This window comes from Trachinotus anak, unplaced genomic scaffold (assembly GCF_046630095.1).
Source record: "Trachinotus anak isolate AG129_WGS33_773 ecotype Australia unplaced genomic scaffold, CSIRO_AGI_Tana_v1 ptg000016l, whole genome shotgun sequence".
Lineage (NCBI taxonomy): Eukaryota > Metazoa > Chordata > Actinopteri > Carangiformes > Carangidae > Trachinotus > Trachinotus anak.
Window position 1 is genome coordinate 9,659,847 of NW_027273867.1, and position 20,654 is coordinate 9,680,500.

Consider the following 20,654-nt stretch of genomic DNA (forward strand, 5'->3'; position numbering starts at 1 on the left):
TGCTTGCTTTTTATTTTGTAGGCTTGGAGCGATTCTGTGGGTAACTGTTGCTGCCATGACTGAGATCTATTTTAGCACCAGGATAACAGTATAATAAACATTCTTCAGGTGGGGATAGATTCATTTATAGCTAAATGTGGGACTGTCAGTCCGAAATTGTAAGATTGAAAAAACAAAAAAGATATTAGGGCCAGATATTACTGTTGGTGGGCCAGTTTTGACCCGTAGGTTGCCAGCTGTTGACCACTGCCTTAGAGTTTTTGGCTCTTATAATTAATAAATATTACTTAAGGATGTTTTTCCTACCGTAAATGCCTACATGAGTATTTAAAGTTACAGAGAAAAGCTTGGAAAATATTTTAAACCTTGTTTTCAGCACCTTTAATGTGTCTCAAGTAGAATCTCCACAGCTTCCTCTTGCAACTGGAATCAATATCACTATCTGGTGTCTATTAAATGAGGACAATAAAAAGATGTGCTCTGCATTTTGTTAAGTGCATGCTGGGACAGGCTTTAGTCCCTCTGTGATATAGAATGGGAATAGGCGAGTATAGCAACTGGATGGATAGATGGATGGGGAAGAAAAGTGACTGTTATGTTGATATAAAAGACGTGACATTCAGGGTTTATAGATTCAGCATTATAGTGGAGATGGGCTGCCTTCACTGAATTAATGACCACCTTCCCCACCTAACTTATTAAATAAAATTGACCTTAGCCTGAAACCTAAAGAGAAGGAAAGGCATGGTGCTCTATTTCAACCAGCAAACTTTGGCATGCTTTGAGCGGTCAGAAATATAGGCAGTGGATGGTGCTGAGCCTCCGGCCAATCCAAACCCAAATCATATGGAAAAACTGATATTAGAAGTGGTACTCACTAGCTGGCTGTGCCGTAACCTCTTGCTCTGGTGAAACCCACCGACACTGCTACAACGAGAGCTGGAAGACCTGCAGATGAACAGAGAGAAGAAGATCAAAAGGACGAGACAAAGGATAAAAGGGAGCCTTAATGGGGAGGAGGAAGCATGTTGGCCAAATAAGATTCTCCGGTGTGAACAGCTCCATACAGCTCTTTCCATTCAAATGCAAAGCAGCCATGCAATAGCGCGTAAGATGTGCATATGTGGCTGAAACCGGCTGAGTGCTCTGCAGGTTAGCCCGTGTGCTCTGCATGTACTCGCTCACACTATCTACAGGCATGAAGAGTGGGCTCGGATTCAAGTTCACTGCAGGGATGAAAGCTGTGATTTAGCATGTCAGGGAAGTTCCTGTTGCACTGACACTGCCACAGATGACCCACACGCGCCGCACGCCTCTACGTGTGAGTGCGTGCGTATCGCTGTGAGCCTGTGAGCATGTGAGGCTGAGAGAGTTTATAAAAATGTGAGATATAGCTTGGAGTGGTCAATAAGTCATGCATTAATTAGTTAAATAATCAAGCAATTTGTGTGTGACTGCATGAGGGTATGTATATGTGTGTGTGTGTGTGTGTGTGTGTGTGTGTGTGTGTGTGTGTGTGTGTGTGTGTGTGTGTGTAAATGAGAGTGAAAGAGAGTGAAACTGAGTGTCACAGAGCGCGTGCCAGGAAAAGAAGGAAATATGCTGGGCCTGTAATGAGCTTGGCTCTGAAATATTCATGTAATTAACAAAGCTGTGATTATGGCTGCAAATGAAAAGCAATTAGAAAAAGTCACATTAACATTAACAAATAAGATGGTGGGGAGCCAGGCCGGTCCACTAACTGGCATGTGCAAGGTTTCAATTAGACGACAACAGCATCAATCTTGCATTTACTGATACATAATACTGTAAACACACACATCTATATGAGGGGGACACACGCATACTTTACTACTAATCTAACACAGGTCCAGTCACACCCCAAATCTCCTGTTTCCATGGCAACTGATTTCAATCACATCATTTGGGGAGAAAATTGCGAAATGGACGAGAGGAGGATAAGCTGTTTGATCCTCTCCACTCTGCTCCACTGCTTCATGCATGTCATGAGCATTTGTAAGTTCATCGGCTAATTCTACAGCTGCCGCTGCAAACGTGCATGCACACACACACATACACACACACACACACCACACATACACATACACACACACACACACACACACACACATACCACACACACACACACATACACACACATACCACACATACCACACACACACACTGCGCCAGTATCTCTCTCTCTATCTCTGACTGTACAACATCTTTACATTCTCCCTGCTCTTTATCAGTTAAGGGCATCAGTGACTTGGCAGATTAGACTGGTGGGATCAATAGCAAGTGAAATGAACAGACGGCGTGTGGGTGAGGGTGAGTGTGTGTGGTGATGGTAGTGGGGCGTTGTAATTTCTAGGGTTATCTCGAAGCATCTTGCCAGTGCTGTGCAGATGTTATCATATGCTTTGATTATCCCCTGACATCCCTGGTGCCTGTTGCATCATGTTGTGGTACAGTGAAAGGACGATATAATAGAGATCTGGAGGCTGAATGGCACCGAGGAGTGCGATTACCTATACCCTGGATGTATAGTGCGACACTTTGGCTGTATTAGATAAAATAACATTAGGAACTATAATGAATGTCCATGAATTTAAATGGAAACAGCAAACTCGAATCGAATAGAGCAAAGAAAAATGGGATATAAATGAGAACAGAGCAAAGACAGATTATTAAGAATACTGCAGCCAACAATTTCAACACTACAACACCATACTCTGTTACCTTTTCATGTAAAATATGCCTGTCTCGCTGCTGTCTGTCATCAATTCCTGTCACACAACAGTGGTTCAATCTGCACCCACTTCATGAAAGCGTCTTCATTTGCAATGCTGAAAATTCCTCTGGCACACAGGGGCAGTTTGCATTTCCAACAGGGGCAACAGCAGAAACTTATATTGGTAGCTAAGTGTTAGAGTGGACGCCACTGCAATGCTGATGAGTCTCTTTCAGAATGCAGTAACTACAGAAATCTGCTGGCCAAAATGCTTGACTCACACGTGGGTAAATCACATCAGCAATATACCACACTGAGTGCTCAGCAGCAGATATTAATGCCTATGGAGAATGTTCACAAACAAAATGCTCATATGCATTTGGGCGCACACAGCGATGCACAGCCATGGTGTTCAAAGAAAACTGACCTCATGAGCTACAAATTTTCATCATCAATGAAGACTTAACAATAATGTAAAAGATGGACAAAATTAAATAATTACTGATAATAGTCTGATCCTAAAACAGTATCCTCACATGCCTAAATGCATTGATTTAGGTGCTTGGCTGTTAATGAGCAGGATTGCGACGAAATACAATGTCTAATGTTACTAGTTAATGAAGGAAAAGTAGCGACACTGACTGTATCCACAGTCCCACTGAAAATAGGTAACAAAGCAGCAACGAAACAGCTAGAATAAAAAAAACAAAACGTGCATGTCATCGTGCTGTTGTATGCTTTAGCTGCTCAAACTAAATCTGAACAGTGAACAGAGAACAACAGAGTGGATACAGACTCTGCAGTAGAGAGCACGGGTAGTTGCAGTCATGTCACGTGAGCGGCTGGATGGGTGCATGGATTCAATATGTTTTATTAGCACAGGGCAGGGTGGTACGCAGTATTTTCTCAGCTAACCTCACTATAGATCAGAACAGCACCTGCAACTCTAACATTACAGGTGGCGGCATGGTGGGATTGCTGTGATAAGTGGATTCAATCATGAATTCTTTGGTGAACTCTGAGAAATGTTGACCAACAGGGCTGATTCTGCGAGAACGGGATTCAAAAATGGAGGAAGCTACAATTAGCTGTGTTGTGCAAATACATGCGTCTTTTTAATACACCACATGTCCTGTTAGCTCAGAGAGCTTTTTTCCCTCCTTGGTGAATGAAACAATGTATCATCCTGAGAACAACATGCCAGGAGGGGGGGAAGCAAAGGCACAATACAGAGAAAACAGACAGAAGCACAGGGAGCTAAGCATGTAATTAGTCCCTAACCAAATATTTCACAAAGACTCACAGATAAATTTCACTGTGCACATTTTTTTCTGGCCTAAACACTAAAGCTGAATCCAAATAACTTAACGTTACAGTCGTGTTAGTGGAAGAGCTTGTGGATGCTCACCCCAGCCGAGGCACAGGAAACGCTTGCGAATGAGTCGTGACCTCATTTTGCCGATGACGGCCAGGTAGGACTGCCACGCCTCTGTCAGCACCCAGCAGAAGGACGCCAGGAAGAAGAAATGCAGGAAGGCAGCAGTCACAGTACAGAGGCCCTGAAGAGAGAAGCAAGTCAGAGAGAGAGAAATAAATAAAACAGCTGGAGACGTTTTTGTAAAAAAGTAAGAAAAAAGGTATTTCTGTGGTAGGTGTCGAAGTGAATCATCTCTTAGGACTAGTCAGCAGAGGAAAACGAAAACTCTGCAAAATATAGAGGACGAAGAGGAAAAGGGGAGCCTGATGAAGATCATACTGTGGCGAAGAATAGCAGTGGAACCTGGCCTGATTTTGATCAATACTGACCACCACGCAGTACTTAGAGAACTCAGTTTTGTGCCAAAAATGTCAGCTTCCACTTTAAGGACTCCACTGAGTGCCTATTGTTACTGTTGACTGTTTTGTTTCTAGGCATTAGAGAAGGCTTAGTCTCGAGCAGTTTCACTGGAATTGTAAGTGCGCGGACTTGGTGGAAAGTACTGTGGGGAGTAGAGTTTTCTGTGTGTTTTCATTTTGCGCATCAGTGCACCTTACCTTGCTAAGCGTTTGAGATTGTCCCACCAAAATCAATAAATTGGAGGCCAGGATGGAGAGGCAAAAATTCACCAAGATGATCGATCTCTCCGAACGGATGTATCTACAGAGCAGAGGACGAGAGAAAAGAGAGAGAGAGAGAGAGAGAGAGGACAGACATGTGAGATAAGTATAAATGACAGATTGATGGACTGAACAGCAACTTTTTGGACATTGCAGAGTCATTAGCTTGATTTTGCCATCTGCCATGTGTGTTACCACATAACTAATCACCACCCCCTGCTGTAGTTGAACCATTTGTTCCTTATTAGGCTTCGCTGGAGTTTTGGCACAGCGGAGGAAGCACATGTAGCCCGAATAGTGTTTAGGGACGTGTGAATATAGACACATGCATGACACCAACGACTTTGTGTGTGTGTGTGTGTGTGTTCTCACCTCCAGAAGGCAGCGTAGATTAGCAGCAGGATCAGCAGAGCGGTGCAGGAAACCCCACAGCCCACCATGAGGGGCACAGAGGGCATGCTGGTAGGACCCATGTCCTGGAGAGAGTGAAAAGGTGGGAAAGCGGTGGGACAGAGAGGGGAAATTAGATAGTTAATAATTATTGCAATGCATTATCCCACAGATGTACCTTACTTGAAAACCCTAATAGTTTTCATACATTATATAATAATAATAATAATAATAATAATAATAATAATAATAATAATAATAATAATAATAATAATAATAATAATAACAAAATAAAACTTAGATGTTATTTAAAGTCAGAGTGTATTCACCTTCTGCCAGGTGACATACTTTGAAGTGAAATATAAAAGGAAAAACATATGATGAATATACCAGCCTATATCAGGAGATGACAGAACAACTATCATGGGAACACAAGACTTGAAAGATTGTTTTTTATTTCACACAGTGTCTTTACACCTCTTTTTTTGACTGTTCTTCATTCGGCTTTTACATGGATTAGATGCTGCTCAACTTTTCAATGAGAGAGTTAACATGCATTTAAACAGTAACTACAGACAGACCCGTGACCCTCGGCAGACCCCCAACCCTCTTAGACAGTAACTCTGCACAGATACATGAACATGAAAGTCAAATGCAAGTCTGAAGTATTATCCTTTTAATTAGGTGGCCAAAGAAACTAAATCCAATGACACTATATGGTCCATACTGTCCACTGCGTTTAACTTCTTGAGCAAAAACATTACCTACAGCAAAATGACACTGAAATGCAAACAACCCTGCGTCTCATTGATTGTGTGTGAAACTAGTTTTCCAGTAAGGTGTAACAAGCTACTATTTCCCAATTAACTAACATGGCTGCCTGAAAATGTGGGGTTTTAAGTTATATCCAGCGTCATACACAGGGTCAGCTGTTAGTTAGATGACATATTAGGGAATGATAACTGAATTTGGAATAAAGCTGGTTACTTTGATGTGGCCCATACAGATTAAAGTAATGGCTTATTTCCTGCTTTGCACTTAACTCTTACACTCCCTTAGTTGTAATCCCTCTTGGAGCCCCTTTTAATGATAGCCTAATGCTAATTATATGCAATTACCTTTAATTACAATTACAAGAGTCTGTTAGATGGAGCTGGATAATAACACATAATTACACTACAGTATTCTGAAAGTTGCTGTCAGTTAGAAGTAGTGCCCCTATCTTGACTATTGTGATGTGACCTATGAAACTTTTCCAGTATTACCGACAGACCTTATAATTGTAATTATAGTTTCAGTTTACTGAATGACTGACACATGAAGTAGCCAACCAACTGCCAAGGTAGTCCGTGCACACTGAGAGCCTAAATGACACAGGCTTACAAAAGCTTCCTCTACACCCGCTGTGCACCTACTTACACCCATTGTAGTGATTTCATGTGTACAAGGGTAAAAGCACTAGACCACAGTGCATAATTAAGAAATTTGGGTCATGATGTACAACGCACCTCTGCTTTGCTTCTCTCCCGAGGTGTGCCTTTGAAAGGATGAGGAACAGACAAATGAAGCTGCGTGGAGAGCATACACCCCGCCGCGTCCCAAATGGGCTTGATGTTTGGCCTGCTTTTAAGTTCTCAATCAAACAATTTACCTCAATTTACCTCCTAGGGTGACTAGCCTTCCCTTTCATCCCGAAGATTTATCACTGTATGCACACACACACATACTGTGCAAGGTGTCTTTCACCGCAAATAAAGTACATACTCATACACAAAGGCACGTCCAGGCAGATGTGCCAACTAACTGAAAGTCAGTGTTTAAGCTGCACGAATGTATGTGCGTGTGTGTGTCTGTGTGTGTGTGTGTGTGTGTCTCTATTCAAGATGAGCTGAAGGCAGAGGAGGAAAGCAAGTGAGAGCACTTCAGAAAAGGATAAAGAATGCAAACTGAAAAGAAAGAGTAGGAGAGAGATTCAGAGAGAGATGAAGTGGGAAGAGTTAAGGACAAGTAAGAGAAAGCAAAGAGTAGGAGGAGAAAGAAATAGATGGGGAGAAAGAAAAATGACAGAGTCAAAGCTTCCCTTTTAGTGGTTTTCCCTGGCCCATCAAAAGAAGCCAATTTCTCCAGAGGAAAGCGGAATGGGCTGGAATACCAATACAGCATACACCCAAACACAGTGGAAGGAGAATGGAGGTGAAACATAATCAAAACCACCTCATAAGAAAGGAGACACCCACAAAAAAGAGAAACAGGGGATATGACAAGCATCTGCTTCAGGAAAAAAGGAAAGGCCTCGGAGGAGAGTGACAGACAACAGAGACTCACTGCGTTTGATCTCATGTAGAGTGAAAGGTCAAAGGATATGCAGACATTTGTGTTTTGTTTTTGTTTGGTTTTTTTTGGTCTGACAGATCAAACATGGAGGATGCATGGGGAATGGCAAGCACACACACACACACACACACACTCTCTCTCTCTCTCTCTCTCTCTCTCACACACACACACACACACACACACACACACACACACACACACACACACATTCCCTTCTCTCTCTCCCTCTCTGTCTTAAATTAGCCTCTATCAGACAAGTAATGGAATAAATTATACCCTTATTTGTAATTTACCCAGTATACATGCACAAATTGTCCCTCAGCATTTCATCGTGTCAATTTGTGTAACAGTGTTGTCTTAATTGATATGGTTAGGTTATGTGTGTGCAATGAGATTAGGCATCTAATTTCATAATGTGGAGGGATGCTACAATGGAGGAAATGAAAAAGGAAAACACCCACACAATCACACACACACACAAACACAACACATCAAGCCTCAGGCTACAGTGTCACACAAATGCCCTGCCCTAAATAAACATAGTGATATTATGTTGCAGTTGGAGGAGATATGTGCCTGTGTTTTGTGTGTGTGTGCACAATGTGTGAGAGAAGGGAGAAAAACACAGTGAGAGACACCAGATTAGTAAGAGTGTGCTGAGGCTCTGCTGTATATGGCCAGGCTCCCCTGGGCAGCTTGGCTACCATGTGATGGAGAAGATAGCTATTTTCAGCTCAGGAAGTTTAACCTACTTATCTCCTCTCACTGACACTCCTCCTCCCTCCACTCCTACCTATCCTGCTGCCACCACCCCCTCCCTCCCTTTCCCTCCCTCTCTGTGTCTCCCATTCTTCCCCCGCTTCCTCCCTACCTTTATGTTTTGCTCACTCTTCAGCAGTGAGTTTCTGCAAATCTACTATTTTTCTCCATGTCCTTCTTTTCCATTAAGTCTGTCTCTTTTTCCTATAGCATTGAAAACATGAACATTTACGGTGCTGAGATTACACAATAGTGCACTTAAAGTCCTGAAAAAATCCACTGTATGAAGACTTATTCTTGACTTTTGAAGACATGGCATTTTGGAAACTTAAGGTTTTCTCTCGTGTTCAAGTATCAAAAACACAAAATAGGTTTTTTTTATAATTTGCCATAAAACTACGTAGTTAAGGTTAAGGATAGTTCATGCTAATGTAGATTAAACGTCTACACCCATGCTAGCAGCTCTGTGAGGTTGTTCTTAGGCACAGCAATGCCGCTGTTGGCATGCCAACATACTAAAACGACAATGCTATGTTAAAGCAGATATGATTTAGCCTCTTAGTTTAGCAATTTAGCATGCTAACATTTGCTAATAAGCACAAAACCCACTAAAACGCTCAGTTGAGGCTGATGGAAATGATAAACTAAAGTACTCGATGAACTGAAAACTACTTGGTTAAGGACTTGATTTGCTCTGTGTAATTATTGTATTACTTACAGAGCAAAGGCCTCATCCAACACTCAGTTTTAACTTAAAACCAGTCACGCCTTGATACATGTTTTCTTTAGGGCTACTATAATCCTATCTTGGTCTAGTGTTAGATACACTACAAAAGACCTCCTTGTTTCAAGCAAATATCAAATTTTTATTATGAGGTTCCCAAAAAGCCATCTTAACCTTGATGTTTTAGATGAAATTTGTATTTTTCACAACACAAAATACCTGTTTACATTGCTTCACATTTCCCTTGTCACCAATTACCCTTCGATTAATGTGACAAAAAAAATTCAAAGATTCAAATGCAATTCCACACAGTGTCCCTCATTAATTTTAGCAACCCTCATCTTTTAATTATAGTTGACAAGTGCAAGATATTTGCATACTATAACCTTGGAGTCTTGCTTCATCAAGGAAAGGCCTCTCCCTCTTTGCTTAGCATTTAAGCATGCTAACATTTGCTAATAAATACAAAATACACAAAACAGTGCAGCTATGGCTGGTGGAAATATCATTAGATCTGCAGTTATTTGGTCATAAACTTAAGTATTTGACAAACTGAAAACTATGTGGTTAAAGCTGCTGTAACAGTTGCTATAATCACTATTTTTAGAGTTACGATGAACCATATGACCCTGTTTGTGAAAGGATTTGCTCCAAGTGACAAACACACAAGAAATTATCACCTGACACTGGAGTTCCTCTCTGCTGTTCAGAGCATTTCAGCGCATTTTAGCTTACCCTTTTGGTTTCATAGCCCGCAATTTACCAAAAAAGTTTCTTCTAAAAGCCCACTGCATGATACCTACGTCAGACAGCTAAGTTAGCAACTAGCTAGTGGAGCATTTAGCATCGACAGAGTCAGATAGTTCCCTCAGGAGTTGGTGGAGAACAAAACAGAGCTAAAAGGAGAGTGAATATTGGACTTAGATTCATTAGATGGCCAGAAACTCTACTCCAATTGAATGCTGATGTTGCGCGATATTGGCTATATCAGCTAACTCATTCATCTATCAACTTAAAAGGTGGTAATGCTCACATAAATGTTTCCATTGCTTGTTTCTGCTTCCTCAAAGTGACTAAAAGAAATCAGCTGATGCAGGTTTGTGGTTAGGGGAAAATGTTGAGTGTTGGTGAGAAATGGGAGGTGGACAGCAAGTCTGGGTTACATACTTCTGACCCAGTGTCTTTCCTAAGACGTTCTGCAGAGGAATATCACGTTACCCCTGCCTTTGCTTGTGAGAGAGAGAGAGCAGTCATTACTTGCACAGCTGCAATGTAAGGTAAACAAATCGTTTCAAGCAAATATTGTCATTCATCTCTTAAGGTCCATCTCAGAGTCTAAATAAGACTGCTTTTCACATTTAGTGCATACAGTTATCAGTATTCATCATCGCTCATGTAGTATGCTGCTTTTTTTGCCGCGTGTCTCACAGTCCCGTGAAAGCTGAGAAAATGCTATGCCCCTTGTGAAATGCTGAATAATTCTTGAAGAGATGGCATTTTCAAAATTCAAGGTATTTACCTTTGGCAGGCATATGCTCCATTTGTCCCCACAGGTACAAGCATACAAATACGCTAGCAGACTGTGCTACTGCAGAGATGTAACACTCTACATCTTGCTAATCTAGTGTTCCTGCTATTCACTTGCCGTTTTAGCTGTCACAGCACTAGGTAAATATAACCAGTGATATGCTTCAACTGAATCAATTCAGCAGACCCTCGAGGGTTCAGTTTGACAGGCTCTGACTTCAGTAGTCTGAAGACAAGCCATAAGTCTCCTGTCAGTGTGTGACAACCTGCGGAGCTGACACAGTGACTTAAAATGTAAAGTCATCATATCAAGTGGTGGCCTTTTCTTTGTGTATTTTTTTACATAATGTTGAGGTTTGTACCACATGTTGAGGATAAATACAGAGTATCACTCACAGGGTCTAATAGTAACACCAAGATACACCTTTACTTAAAGGCTACTATCAAACCTATTACATTCCGTGTTATAGATAAAATTTGTATTTCGCCTCCCCCCTCACTCAAATTGTTATTGTTAGACTGCATGTGTGTGTGCTGCCACATCCAAAAAAAAAAAAAATTCTATTCAGTTTTAAAAAATCCAATTAGCCAGTAAACCTGTCCTTGCCACATCTATGCTAAACCATTATGCATCTTCACCCGGAGAAACACATCCAAATCATTTCACCTGTTTACTCTGTCATCATTTCTCTTGTCACCAACTAACCTTCAATTAATCTGACATGGGATTCAAAGATTTTAATGCAATTCCACATAGAGTCCCTCATAAATTTTAGCAACCCTCATATTTTAATTACAGTTGACAAGAGCAAGATATTTGCATACCATAACCTTGTAGTCTTCCTTCATTGAGGGAAGGCCTTGTTTTCTTTCTAAGTGCTGTCTCCTGTTCAGTTATAATAAATTAAAATATGAGCTGCCATCTTGTGGCGCCTCAATAATAATCCCTATCATCCCTCCCCAGTCAAATTAGGCACTTTGGCCATTAACAGTCTAAATAATAGACTCAGTCGTGAGATTTTTCCATTCTGATCTGGTGCCGGTGAGCACTAATGACAGCAGAGGAAACAAGAGCAATTCATCTCAAGTAGATTCATTTATTTCACGAGAATGGGCCAAAGGCAGTTAGCGTGGCAGGTGAAAGAAGATGTGAGAAATCCTTAACAGGAGAAACAGACATCAATTCAGATATTGTTCTTTTGAGAAAATTGCTTTGATGCAGCAACTGGCTTGTAAGTAAATTATGTAAGTGCAAAAAACATCCCCACTTCTCCATTCCTGCTGTGGTATCTCTCATCTCCTGGCCAATGCATGTGTAGTTATTTGTGTGCTCCTCTATGCTGACTGGATCAAGGTCTCAGGCGCTGTTTGAACCACTGACCTTTTCACTTGCATTTCTGGTAACCTGCTAAGGCAAGCACAAGCAATGATTCCCTGTAGCCTTGAAAACAAGTTGGAGGGAGGCACTTGAAAAACTGTAATCAATTTGAACACAACCAATGTGTGCTGACAAAAATGATGCAAAGAGGTATAACTCACTTGATTAACTGGAGGCACAAAATGTTAAACTGACTTTTATAAAGCCAGTACCTCCTTCAACTCCAAATCCCATGATCCCTATGAGCACTGTGGAAGCAATGAGTGCAGACATATCCGTAGGGTCCGTGTTCCCTCTGCAGTCATATTGGGAATTAAGTGGCTTGGTTTATAGTATGGCTTCATGACCTCACTCAATCAGTCACTCTTTCTGCAAAGTAACAACCTCTGTCTTGTGTCTGATAGTGAAGGTCTCTCCATAGACGCAGAGCAGAATACACACACACAGACACACACAGAAATCTCAGAGGCTATAGAAAGTAAACAGGATTAACTGGCTATCCCTCACTGCACTGTAAACGGCCTGTAATGGCAGCACTGCTTCTAAATCCCTCCATCTCTTTCTCTCCCCCCTTCCCTCCCTCGCTTTTCTATTAAACATGGAGGTTAATCCTCAACCCCCCTTGTCCCTAGCGCCATGGCCCAGGATAAGCTGTCAGAGCTGGGCTGCTGATACTCAGCTCTGCTCCAACAGCCACACAGCCTGGACACAGCATATGAGTGTGTGTGTGTGGGTGTGTGAGTGTCTATACCTGTATGTTAGTGTGTTCAGTTATATGCGTGCCTGCTTGTGTGTTTGTTTGTAAGGGCAAACATCCATACCTATAGTTGTCTGTGTTTGAATGTCTGGATGTGGCTGCCGTTTTTTTTTTTTTTTTTTGTGTGTTGCCAAATTCAATCTGTCTCTCCCTCCTCTTTTATAGAATCCAATCTCCGCTGGAATAAAAAGCTAACTCTGGAGCACCCTAAAGCAACAAAGTGCACTCAGCATTGGCCACAACAGCTTCTGACTGAGAGCCATTGACACAAAAACACTGACCCATACCTTCTGGTCCTCAGTACTGGGTCTAATGGTGGTACTGGGGGCTGAATGATGAATCACTAATGACTAACACACTCTTCACACATGTCACAAATGTCACAAAAGTCAATACGTTTTCCCTCCTAGTCCTCTTTCACTCAACATAGCCGACCTGCTTGCTGTGTGACGAGGGAAAAGTCAATGTTGTTCAGTTGGAAGAGGAGTCACGGGAACCAGAAATAGCGGCTGGAATGACCTGTTCAGCTTACGGGTCGCAGTCATCATGTTTTCCATATAATGGGAATTAATGTCTCTCTGAGCGCTGTAATAGGTTCCAGACCCCTGTGAAGTAATTCAAGCTTTGAGGGACAAAATAATGAATAACTGCAGTTACTCACCTGAAGGCCATGACCTTATTTTGACCCTCTTTACACTTAATAAAAAAGAATGAGAGGGTATCCAGGGGAAGAGGAGAAGGGAATAAAATGATAACTCCTACAGTATGGTATGGAAATGTCTTACAGGCCAGCTGATTGTCAGAGGTTTAAATATTATGGGATATTATTTGACTATCCATATCAGAGCCTGTAAAAGGGCAGGGCATCTACAATTTAAAGGGCCAGTCAGTGTCACCTTCTGAGGTGTATCACCGGTGATATTAGCAAGGTGTGACTTGGCTTATCCAAGTCTGGATGGGTTAGATGGCTTGATCCATCTAAGTGAAAGTTCAAGAGAGCTGATCATGATCATTGATCCATCAAAACTTGGAGGTGACAAGTAAAAAAACTGAGGATGATGGGGATTGGCTAACATTTCAGATATGATTGCCCTGTTAAAGTTCTTTGTATATAGTGGGGAGTAACTTTTTGGATCCCTCTAACTTTTTGGAATCTTAGTAATACAATATATCCCTACTGTGTTACCTATTTCTTACCATTCAAGTATTTGTAGACGAATCAAAATTAACTATGGAGAAAGAAAATAGCCCCTATCATCATAAATAATCAAACTAAGCTGCAAAGTTAGAGCAGCTCTTTCTGGCACCCTTGGCTGTTGACAACAAAGTCTTGTTCAAAAGACAAACAATTACATAAGAAACTAAATGGATCTTTGATAAAAAAAAAAAAAAAAATCTAATTTACAAAGTAAGGTACAAGCCTGTGGATATAAAAAATGGAAGGTACAACATTAACATTGGCTCCCACATTGCATTTTGGTAAGAAAATCCAATCACAGAGCTTAAAATTGCATTACCGTTCATGGACTGCTAACAGAGGGCTACTGTCGAGAAGAGTGAAATACAATCTTCAGCTAAAAAAAAATTCATTTTATGATTCTGGGTCAATTTTGGTTTGAATGGATGAATTTACCACAACATGGGGCTATGTTTTGCTCCATACTGATACAATGTTTCATTTTGAACTGCACATGAGGTCCATGGTTATTACATTATTTGGAGCTTCTGTCATTGGAAAAATGCCATTTCTAAAACATGAAGCTGACATAATAAAAATTTAGAGCATGGTTAACATTATCAAGTAACTGCTGTGTTTCTATGTTAAGGAGAAAACAATTTCCAGCCACTTGGGGGTAGCAGAATCAAATGTGAACACAACATAATTTTAAGTCGATAATGAAAAGTTGTGTGCTTACAGTTGCCCCAGCAGTTATGGAGCAACATTATCTTTCACTTGGAGTCGTGTTTGTGTCCACCTGATGAGTGTCAGTCCAATATTTCCTCTTTTTTTTTAGCTCTGTTTATGGCCTCTGCCAACGCCTGAGGGAAATGACTTAGCTTGTTAGCTGCTAAAAGTTCCGCTATGTTAGCTAGCTAGTCACCATCTGTACCTGTCTGCCGTTTGGTGCTGAGCCAATTTTGCGGGTTTTTGCTGCTTTGGTGGAAAACAACACTATGAGAGTGTGAGAGGCAACTAAAAGAATAAAGTTGAGGCTGAAACTCACTATAAAGCTCTGCAAAGTCGAGGGAAGCTGCAGATTCAGATGCTACATCTTTACAGCTTCATCACTTTGAGTGGCCCCTTTCACATTGGCACATTATTCTTACATAGTCATTTCATACATTTTTAAAATGATAAAACATCAACTACAGCTGCTTTAAAAGAAAAACTTGAAATTGGGGTTTAGATTGAGGAAGACTATCTCTACCTCTCCTTCCAATTTGCAACTCTATAACACTAAAAGCTCTGCGTGGATTCAAACACAGGAAAAGTCTACCAATCCACGAGGGCAGAGACAGTTTTGATCGTAATGTATTTTGAAACAGTATATGGAAGCAATGTTTTATACTGAAATGGTTACTCAAGTAAACATGTCCACATGGGTGCACAGCTCTTCTCTCAGCCATACTCTGGTTGTTAATGCATTATTACTTAGTGCAGACATCTCCTTTCCATCTCTGTGTTTCTCTTTCTCTCTCTCTCTCTCTCTTTCTTGTTCTCCCCGCCAGCTGAGACCAGACAACCTTTTCTGTTTGGTTGAACATTTCCTCCCCAAAAACCTCCATTCCTCACAATCACTTTCCATTTGTGTGACACCTGGAGTTACCCTCCAGTGCTTACTGGGGATCTGCTTTGCTGGCTCCATTTTCTAAACTAACCATTAAGAGAGGGGGAGGTAGATTCTACTGTGTAACAACAAATTTACCCAATCTCCATCTCCTTTCACTCCCTGATTATTTAATGTAATCACTGTCCTCGTGGGTATTAGGTGCATGCAAGCATGTAGAAAAATTAACAGCAAAAGCTAAAGGGAACATTTTGCGACCACAGCAGTCAAGGAGCTGTGGCATAAAATGAGAATAACAACTGAAAGTGTTAACGAGGTGAAGAGGAGGGTGACAAAAATTGGGTGATGAGGAGGAGGAGGAGAAAAACAACTGATTAGAAGACAAGTGGAAAAATGATGGTTAAGAAGAAAAAAGGGAGCAAGACAGTGGGTATAAATAAGAAATTGGGTTAGGTGGGTATAAGTATAGAAGGAAGGTGTGAAATAAATGGGGTGACATTGTGGGACGTTATACAGTACAGTTAATGAATTAGGGTCTGTTGCACGAAGAGGGTGGTTCTGAGAGGAAGGTGAGCTAAGAGCTGTCAGGTTTGTGGATGTCCATTAGAGCAATACAAGAGATGGGGTCAGTGTATTAGAACAGGCATTACCCCAAACTGCTAAAAAGCCTTCTTTAATCATGTCAAACACACACTGCAAGCCAGGAGAGCTATTTATAGAAGCGCAGGTTATGTGCTGCAGGCAAAAATCACACACAGACACAACAAAATCTGTTTCTTTCTCCTGATGTCTCTTCTCTCTCCCATCACATCGAAGTAGCTCGCTGAACAACCTGACCTTTATCAAGTTTTAGCTCAAGACAAAAAAAGTTCCATAACATGGAGAGCGACAGCCAATCAAGATATAATTAGACAAGTGAAAGACGCCGTTATCAAAACGGCATCTTATACCGTGACAAAATTTAACACTGACGGCTGTGTTCAGGCTGCACCCACTTTCTTCCCAGAAAAGATGCTTGTTATAAAGTAAGACACCAGTCATCCCAGCATCACCTACAAATATCTCTCTGTAAAGACAATAAATGACAGCTGTAGCAGCCTGTTGTGTTTTACAGAAAAATCCAACTGACAGGGACGCCAGCTAAATTCCTACAACAGAAACTCATCAACTCACTGACCTGGCCCCTGGTAATAGTTGCCTTGTTAGCCCCCCAAGTCCCACAGAGTACATCAGAGTACATTGGTGTGACTCACCGGGTCTTTAGCTTGCTGTGCTAACACGGCGTAGGTGGATATCCTGCTGCACAGGCATTTGGTGTGGACAGTGGTTGACGCGAGCGTTTGGCAGCCTTCTGTGCCCCAGTTTTCTGCGCCAGCTTCCCTGGAGGTGGAGAGAAAAAGAGGGTGGAGGTGGAGGAGGGGGTAGGGGGTTGTCACACGGGACATAAACAGTGACTGTGAGACAAATACACACAAACAAAAAATCCCCCACATGACGACACACACCTTTAAGAAGCTCCAACTCAAACCTTTCAGACACTCTTCACCATCAAGTTCAACAAGTTCACCCATTCACTCTATAGGTTTAATATGCAGTGATCAGCACTCGCACACACTGACAGACTCTTTTACACTGCTGCCATCAGAGGTCTATGTGACCCCACTTGTTCTCAAGTCTTCTCCCTGTTTAGCACGCCAAACACTTTCTTTCTTGTCTTCATTCTTTTCTTCTTTCTATCCCATCTCCCTTTTTTCTGGAAGAATGCCCTAAGAGTTTAAAAGGCCTTTAAGGGAAAAAATGAAAGAGGTGGTATCAGCTAATAGTTAACAAAAACCAGTGCGGCCTAAATGGTGGATGGGGTTATTCAGCACTACATGGTCAATTGCTTCCAACAGGGGTAAAAGAGATCTAACAATCTCATACAATGGAACCTTGTACACTTTATTTCTTTACATCTTTCTCCTCTTCCATTTATTTTCACGTCCCTCTATTTCCCTCTAAATGCTTTCAATGGAAGGTTGAGTCCAGAGGTCGATCAATACATTTCTATCTGAACTAATTACCCTGGCAGCTCACACTACGCATTAACCTCAAGTTTAACCTTGGGCATACTTCTCTTCTAGTCACCAGCAGCAGGGAGAAACATCATGGGAGACACAAGAGCAGCTGCGGAGGTGTTCTGATGGGGTCAAGAAGGTCAGTTTTACGATTGACGGGTAGAGAGGTGACAAGACTTAAAGGCCCTGAAAACATCTTTTCAATCAACTTCTCACCATGAGTAAAGTGGTCCTACATGAACACACTAATTTAGGCGGTTTTTGATATTTCACATGTGTGTGCTTTTTTTTCTGAGATTCTCTCACTGGTTTGAATTGAGTTTGGAAAAACGTGACGGTTGATACGACCGTTCGCCAATCAAATCTGAGCAACAACTGAATAAGAATCTGATGATATTTGTGGGCTGTTTGGTCACTGATCAAATTTGATCAACAAACTGCACCCACGTGGTCCTGATAAAGCTGATTACCCAAGGAAAACGATGCTGTCTGGTGACTCTGATGTGTGTTTGAGGATCCTCTTGGTTCTCTACATCCTCCCTCTGCCAGCAATGATAAAGAATCTCTATGCTGTGCAATGATAATGACTACATTTAAAAGAAAATGTTAGTGTTTTTTATAAGCAGAATATAGATTTTGTTTGTTCATTTTGTTCTTCCTCTCAAAATCTATTGAGCAGAAAAGGGTGAAATGTAATCATATTGCAGACAGCACGGTGTACAATGTTCTTTCACAGCAAATGCTTTAGTGGAGAACTTAATTACCTCCTCTCAGGCTAATAGCAACGAGTACCCTCAACGGTGGATGGAGAGAAAATTGTGTTATCTGTATGAGGACTTTGTTATATTAAGATTTGCATAAGATTTGCAATCTTCAAATTATTCAATACGATTAAAAAAAAAAATAAATTATGTGGGCTTTGTCTGGCAACTCTGTTTAACTGAGCTCTGTTTACTTCTCAAGGGAAAGCTTTGGTGACAATTGCACTCTATGAGCAATGATAAGCTGGCGTGTTGTTTGTGGTATTTAGGGTCTCTTCAGAAAGATCTGGGATCACATATTAGGGTATTTTTCATTATTATTGCAACAATACTGACACAAACCGCACACTCAACAGATAGAAGTGTTAAGATCTTTTCTTTACAAACACTATTCCTGACTACATGTTCATCACCAGCATGATCCTTCTTTGTGTCCTCACCGTGCACCTATTTTCATGAAGCAAATTATTCATGAGTATGATAATAAAATAAAAACAATTCAGTTAAAATGTGGCCCAGATATTTGTATATACTGTACATGTGACTGTACACTGAATGAACAATGAATATTTCTGCATGTTGAATAAAAAATAAAATAGAATTAAGGATGTAGTCATATTGTCTTTTCTCCTGCTGTCAAACGGTTAAAAAGTGCACGAACAACCCTCCAAAGACGAACATGTTAACCACAGCGCCGTGCAATGCTTCACTCAAACATGATCAGTGTGACAATAAATGACAAGAATGTATCAACTTTAATTTTCAAAAGTATATCTGAGCATGAAGGAATGCACACACATGCACACAAAAACCCAGAGGAACACATACATACACATACACATACACATGCACTCTCTCACACACACACAAACACAGCGACGCTCGATTCATAATGTCAGTAATGAGATGTGAGTACAATTCCCCGATGATCATCATCTGCACAGTGACACTTCAAAGACTGAAGATTGGGAAACGAGTCACAGCAGTGAAGCTTGGAGACAGCTTGACAGGTAGCAACATGGTGCGTAGCTTTGTGCGTTTGTGTGTGTGGGTCAGAGAAGAGAGAGAGAGAGAGAGAGAGAGAAAGAGAGAATGAGAGAGAGAGAGAGAGAGAGAGCAGGTAGAAAGAAAGGAATAGAAGGAATGAGAGAATATGTGCACTTGTTACTAGGGAACCTTCCAAAGTTTGTTCATTATGCGAGGTATTTGTCGTTTTTCGGTCACATTTACATTTCTTATTTAGAAAAAAAAAACCCCAAAAAAACATACATGTGAATTCCACTGTGCTTACAATGATTGATCTGATGATACATCTAAACATGAATATAAAACATGTGAATGAGATGTGACATCCTGAGAGATGTCATGTAAAAGATCTACAAATGGCTTTACTCACACAAGTAAAACATGTCCACGTGGGCTGTTACTGTTCATGCTTTAATGATTGTGTGTTGCGTGGACAGACAGAGGGATGTGTTATATGCTAATTTATGCTTGTTGCTGGACTGATAGACGCACATGTGAAAGCGTGTATGCCTTTCATTTACCAACACGGACGGCCTGACGACATGCAACAAAGCCACACACACATATATAAATCAAGTATTCTGTGCCAGTCCGGCAGCAAAGAGGACATTGGGGTAATGAGAAACTGTCTGACAGCTCACAATAGGGGGTCACTGAAGATTACACCAACATACACGCACAAATGCACATCATTTGTGACCTCTTTGCTTTGGCTGCTGAATTTCCAGCTTAATTGACTGCGGCTCCTCATTGAGTTTATTTGGGTTCGATTGTCGGTTCTGATGCCTTTCAGCAAAAAAAAAAAAAAAAAAAAAAAAAAAAAAAAAGATCAGCTTTAAATTTGTTTAACTTTATTTCACCAACAAAGTTAAAACAAACACCTCCAGCTGCTACAGGTTACACACTGATGCCCTGCTGGGCTCATCAAAGCATTAGATTATCAGCTGGGCTTAGCTTGTGAGGAAAGATTAAAAGGACATGACTCTTGTTTTACTTTTGTCATAGCATTTGAATGAGCCTAGAGCTGCTGCCGACACCTCTTATCGTGGAAAACAGGTACCAGATGTACAAACAGGTGTACATATCAGCACGGTTGGTTTATAGGCTACGGATCCCAAATGTATACTGCAAGGATATCAGCCTGGCATTATCCAAAAAAATGCTGAGATGGGTAAATATACATAGCATCGTCCAGTTTTCTAGCATTGTGATAATCGACACAAGTGTTGTTTGGTCTTGAGTTTGACAAAGAATAAAGTTTTATTTAACGGATGTTAGAGTCTGCGTCTTTGGACAGGTGGTTATCCCTCAGTGCGCATGA

The 20,654-nt window shown here is 41.1% G+C and overlaps 1 protein-coding gene across 2 annotated transcripts in view; it reads right to left on the reverse strand.

The window, feature by feature from the left end:
* The window catches only part of adgrb2 (adhesion G protein-coupled receptor B2), a 228,823-nt gene that overhangs the window by 43,342 nt on the left and 164,827 nt on the right, over nt 1-20,654 (reverse strand). For both annotated transcript variants that reach the window (XM_071499909.1, XM_071499910.1), the window contains exons 17-21: nt 16,743-16,869; nt 5,204-5,307; nt 4,769-4,871; nt 4,143-4,293; nt 879-948 (exon numbers count right to left, since the gene is read on the reverse strand). In XM_071499909.1, coding sequence (XP_071356010.1) covers nt 879-948; nt 4,143-4,293; nt 4,769-4,871; nt 5,204-5,307; nt 16,743-16,869 — 555 coding nt within the window. The remainder of the gene's footprint in view (nt 1-878; nt 949-4,142; nt 4,294-4,768; nt 4,872-5,203; nt 5,308-16,742; nt 16,870-20,654) is intronic.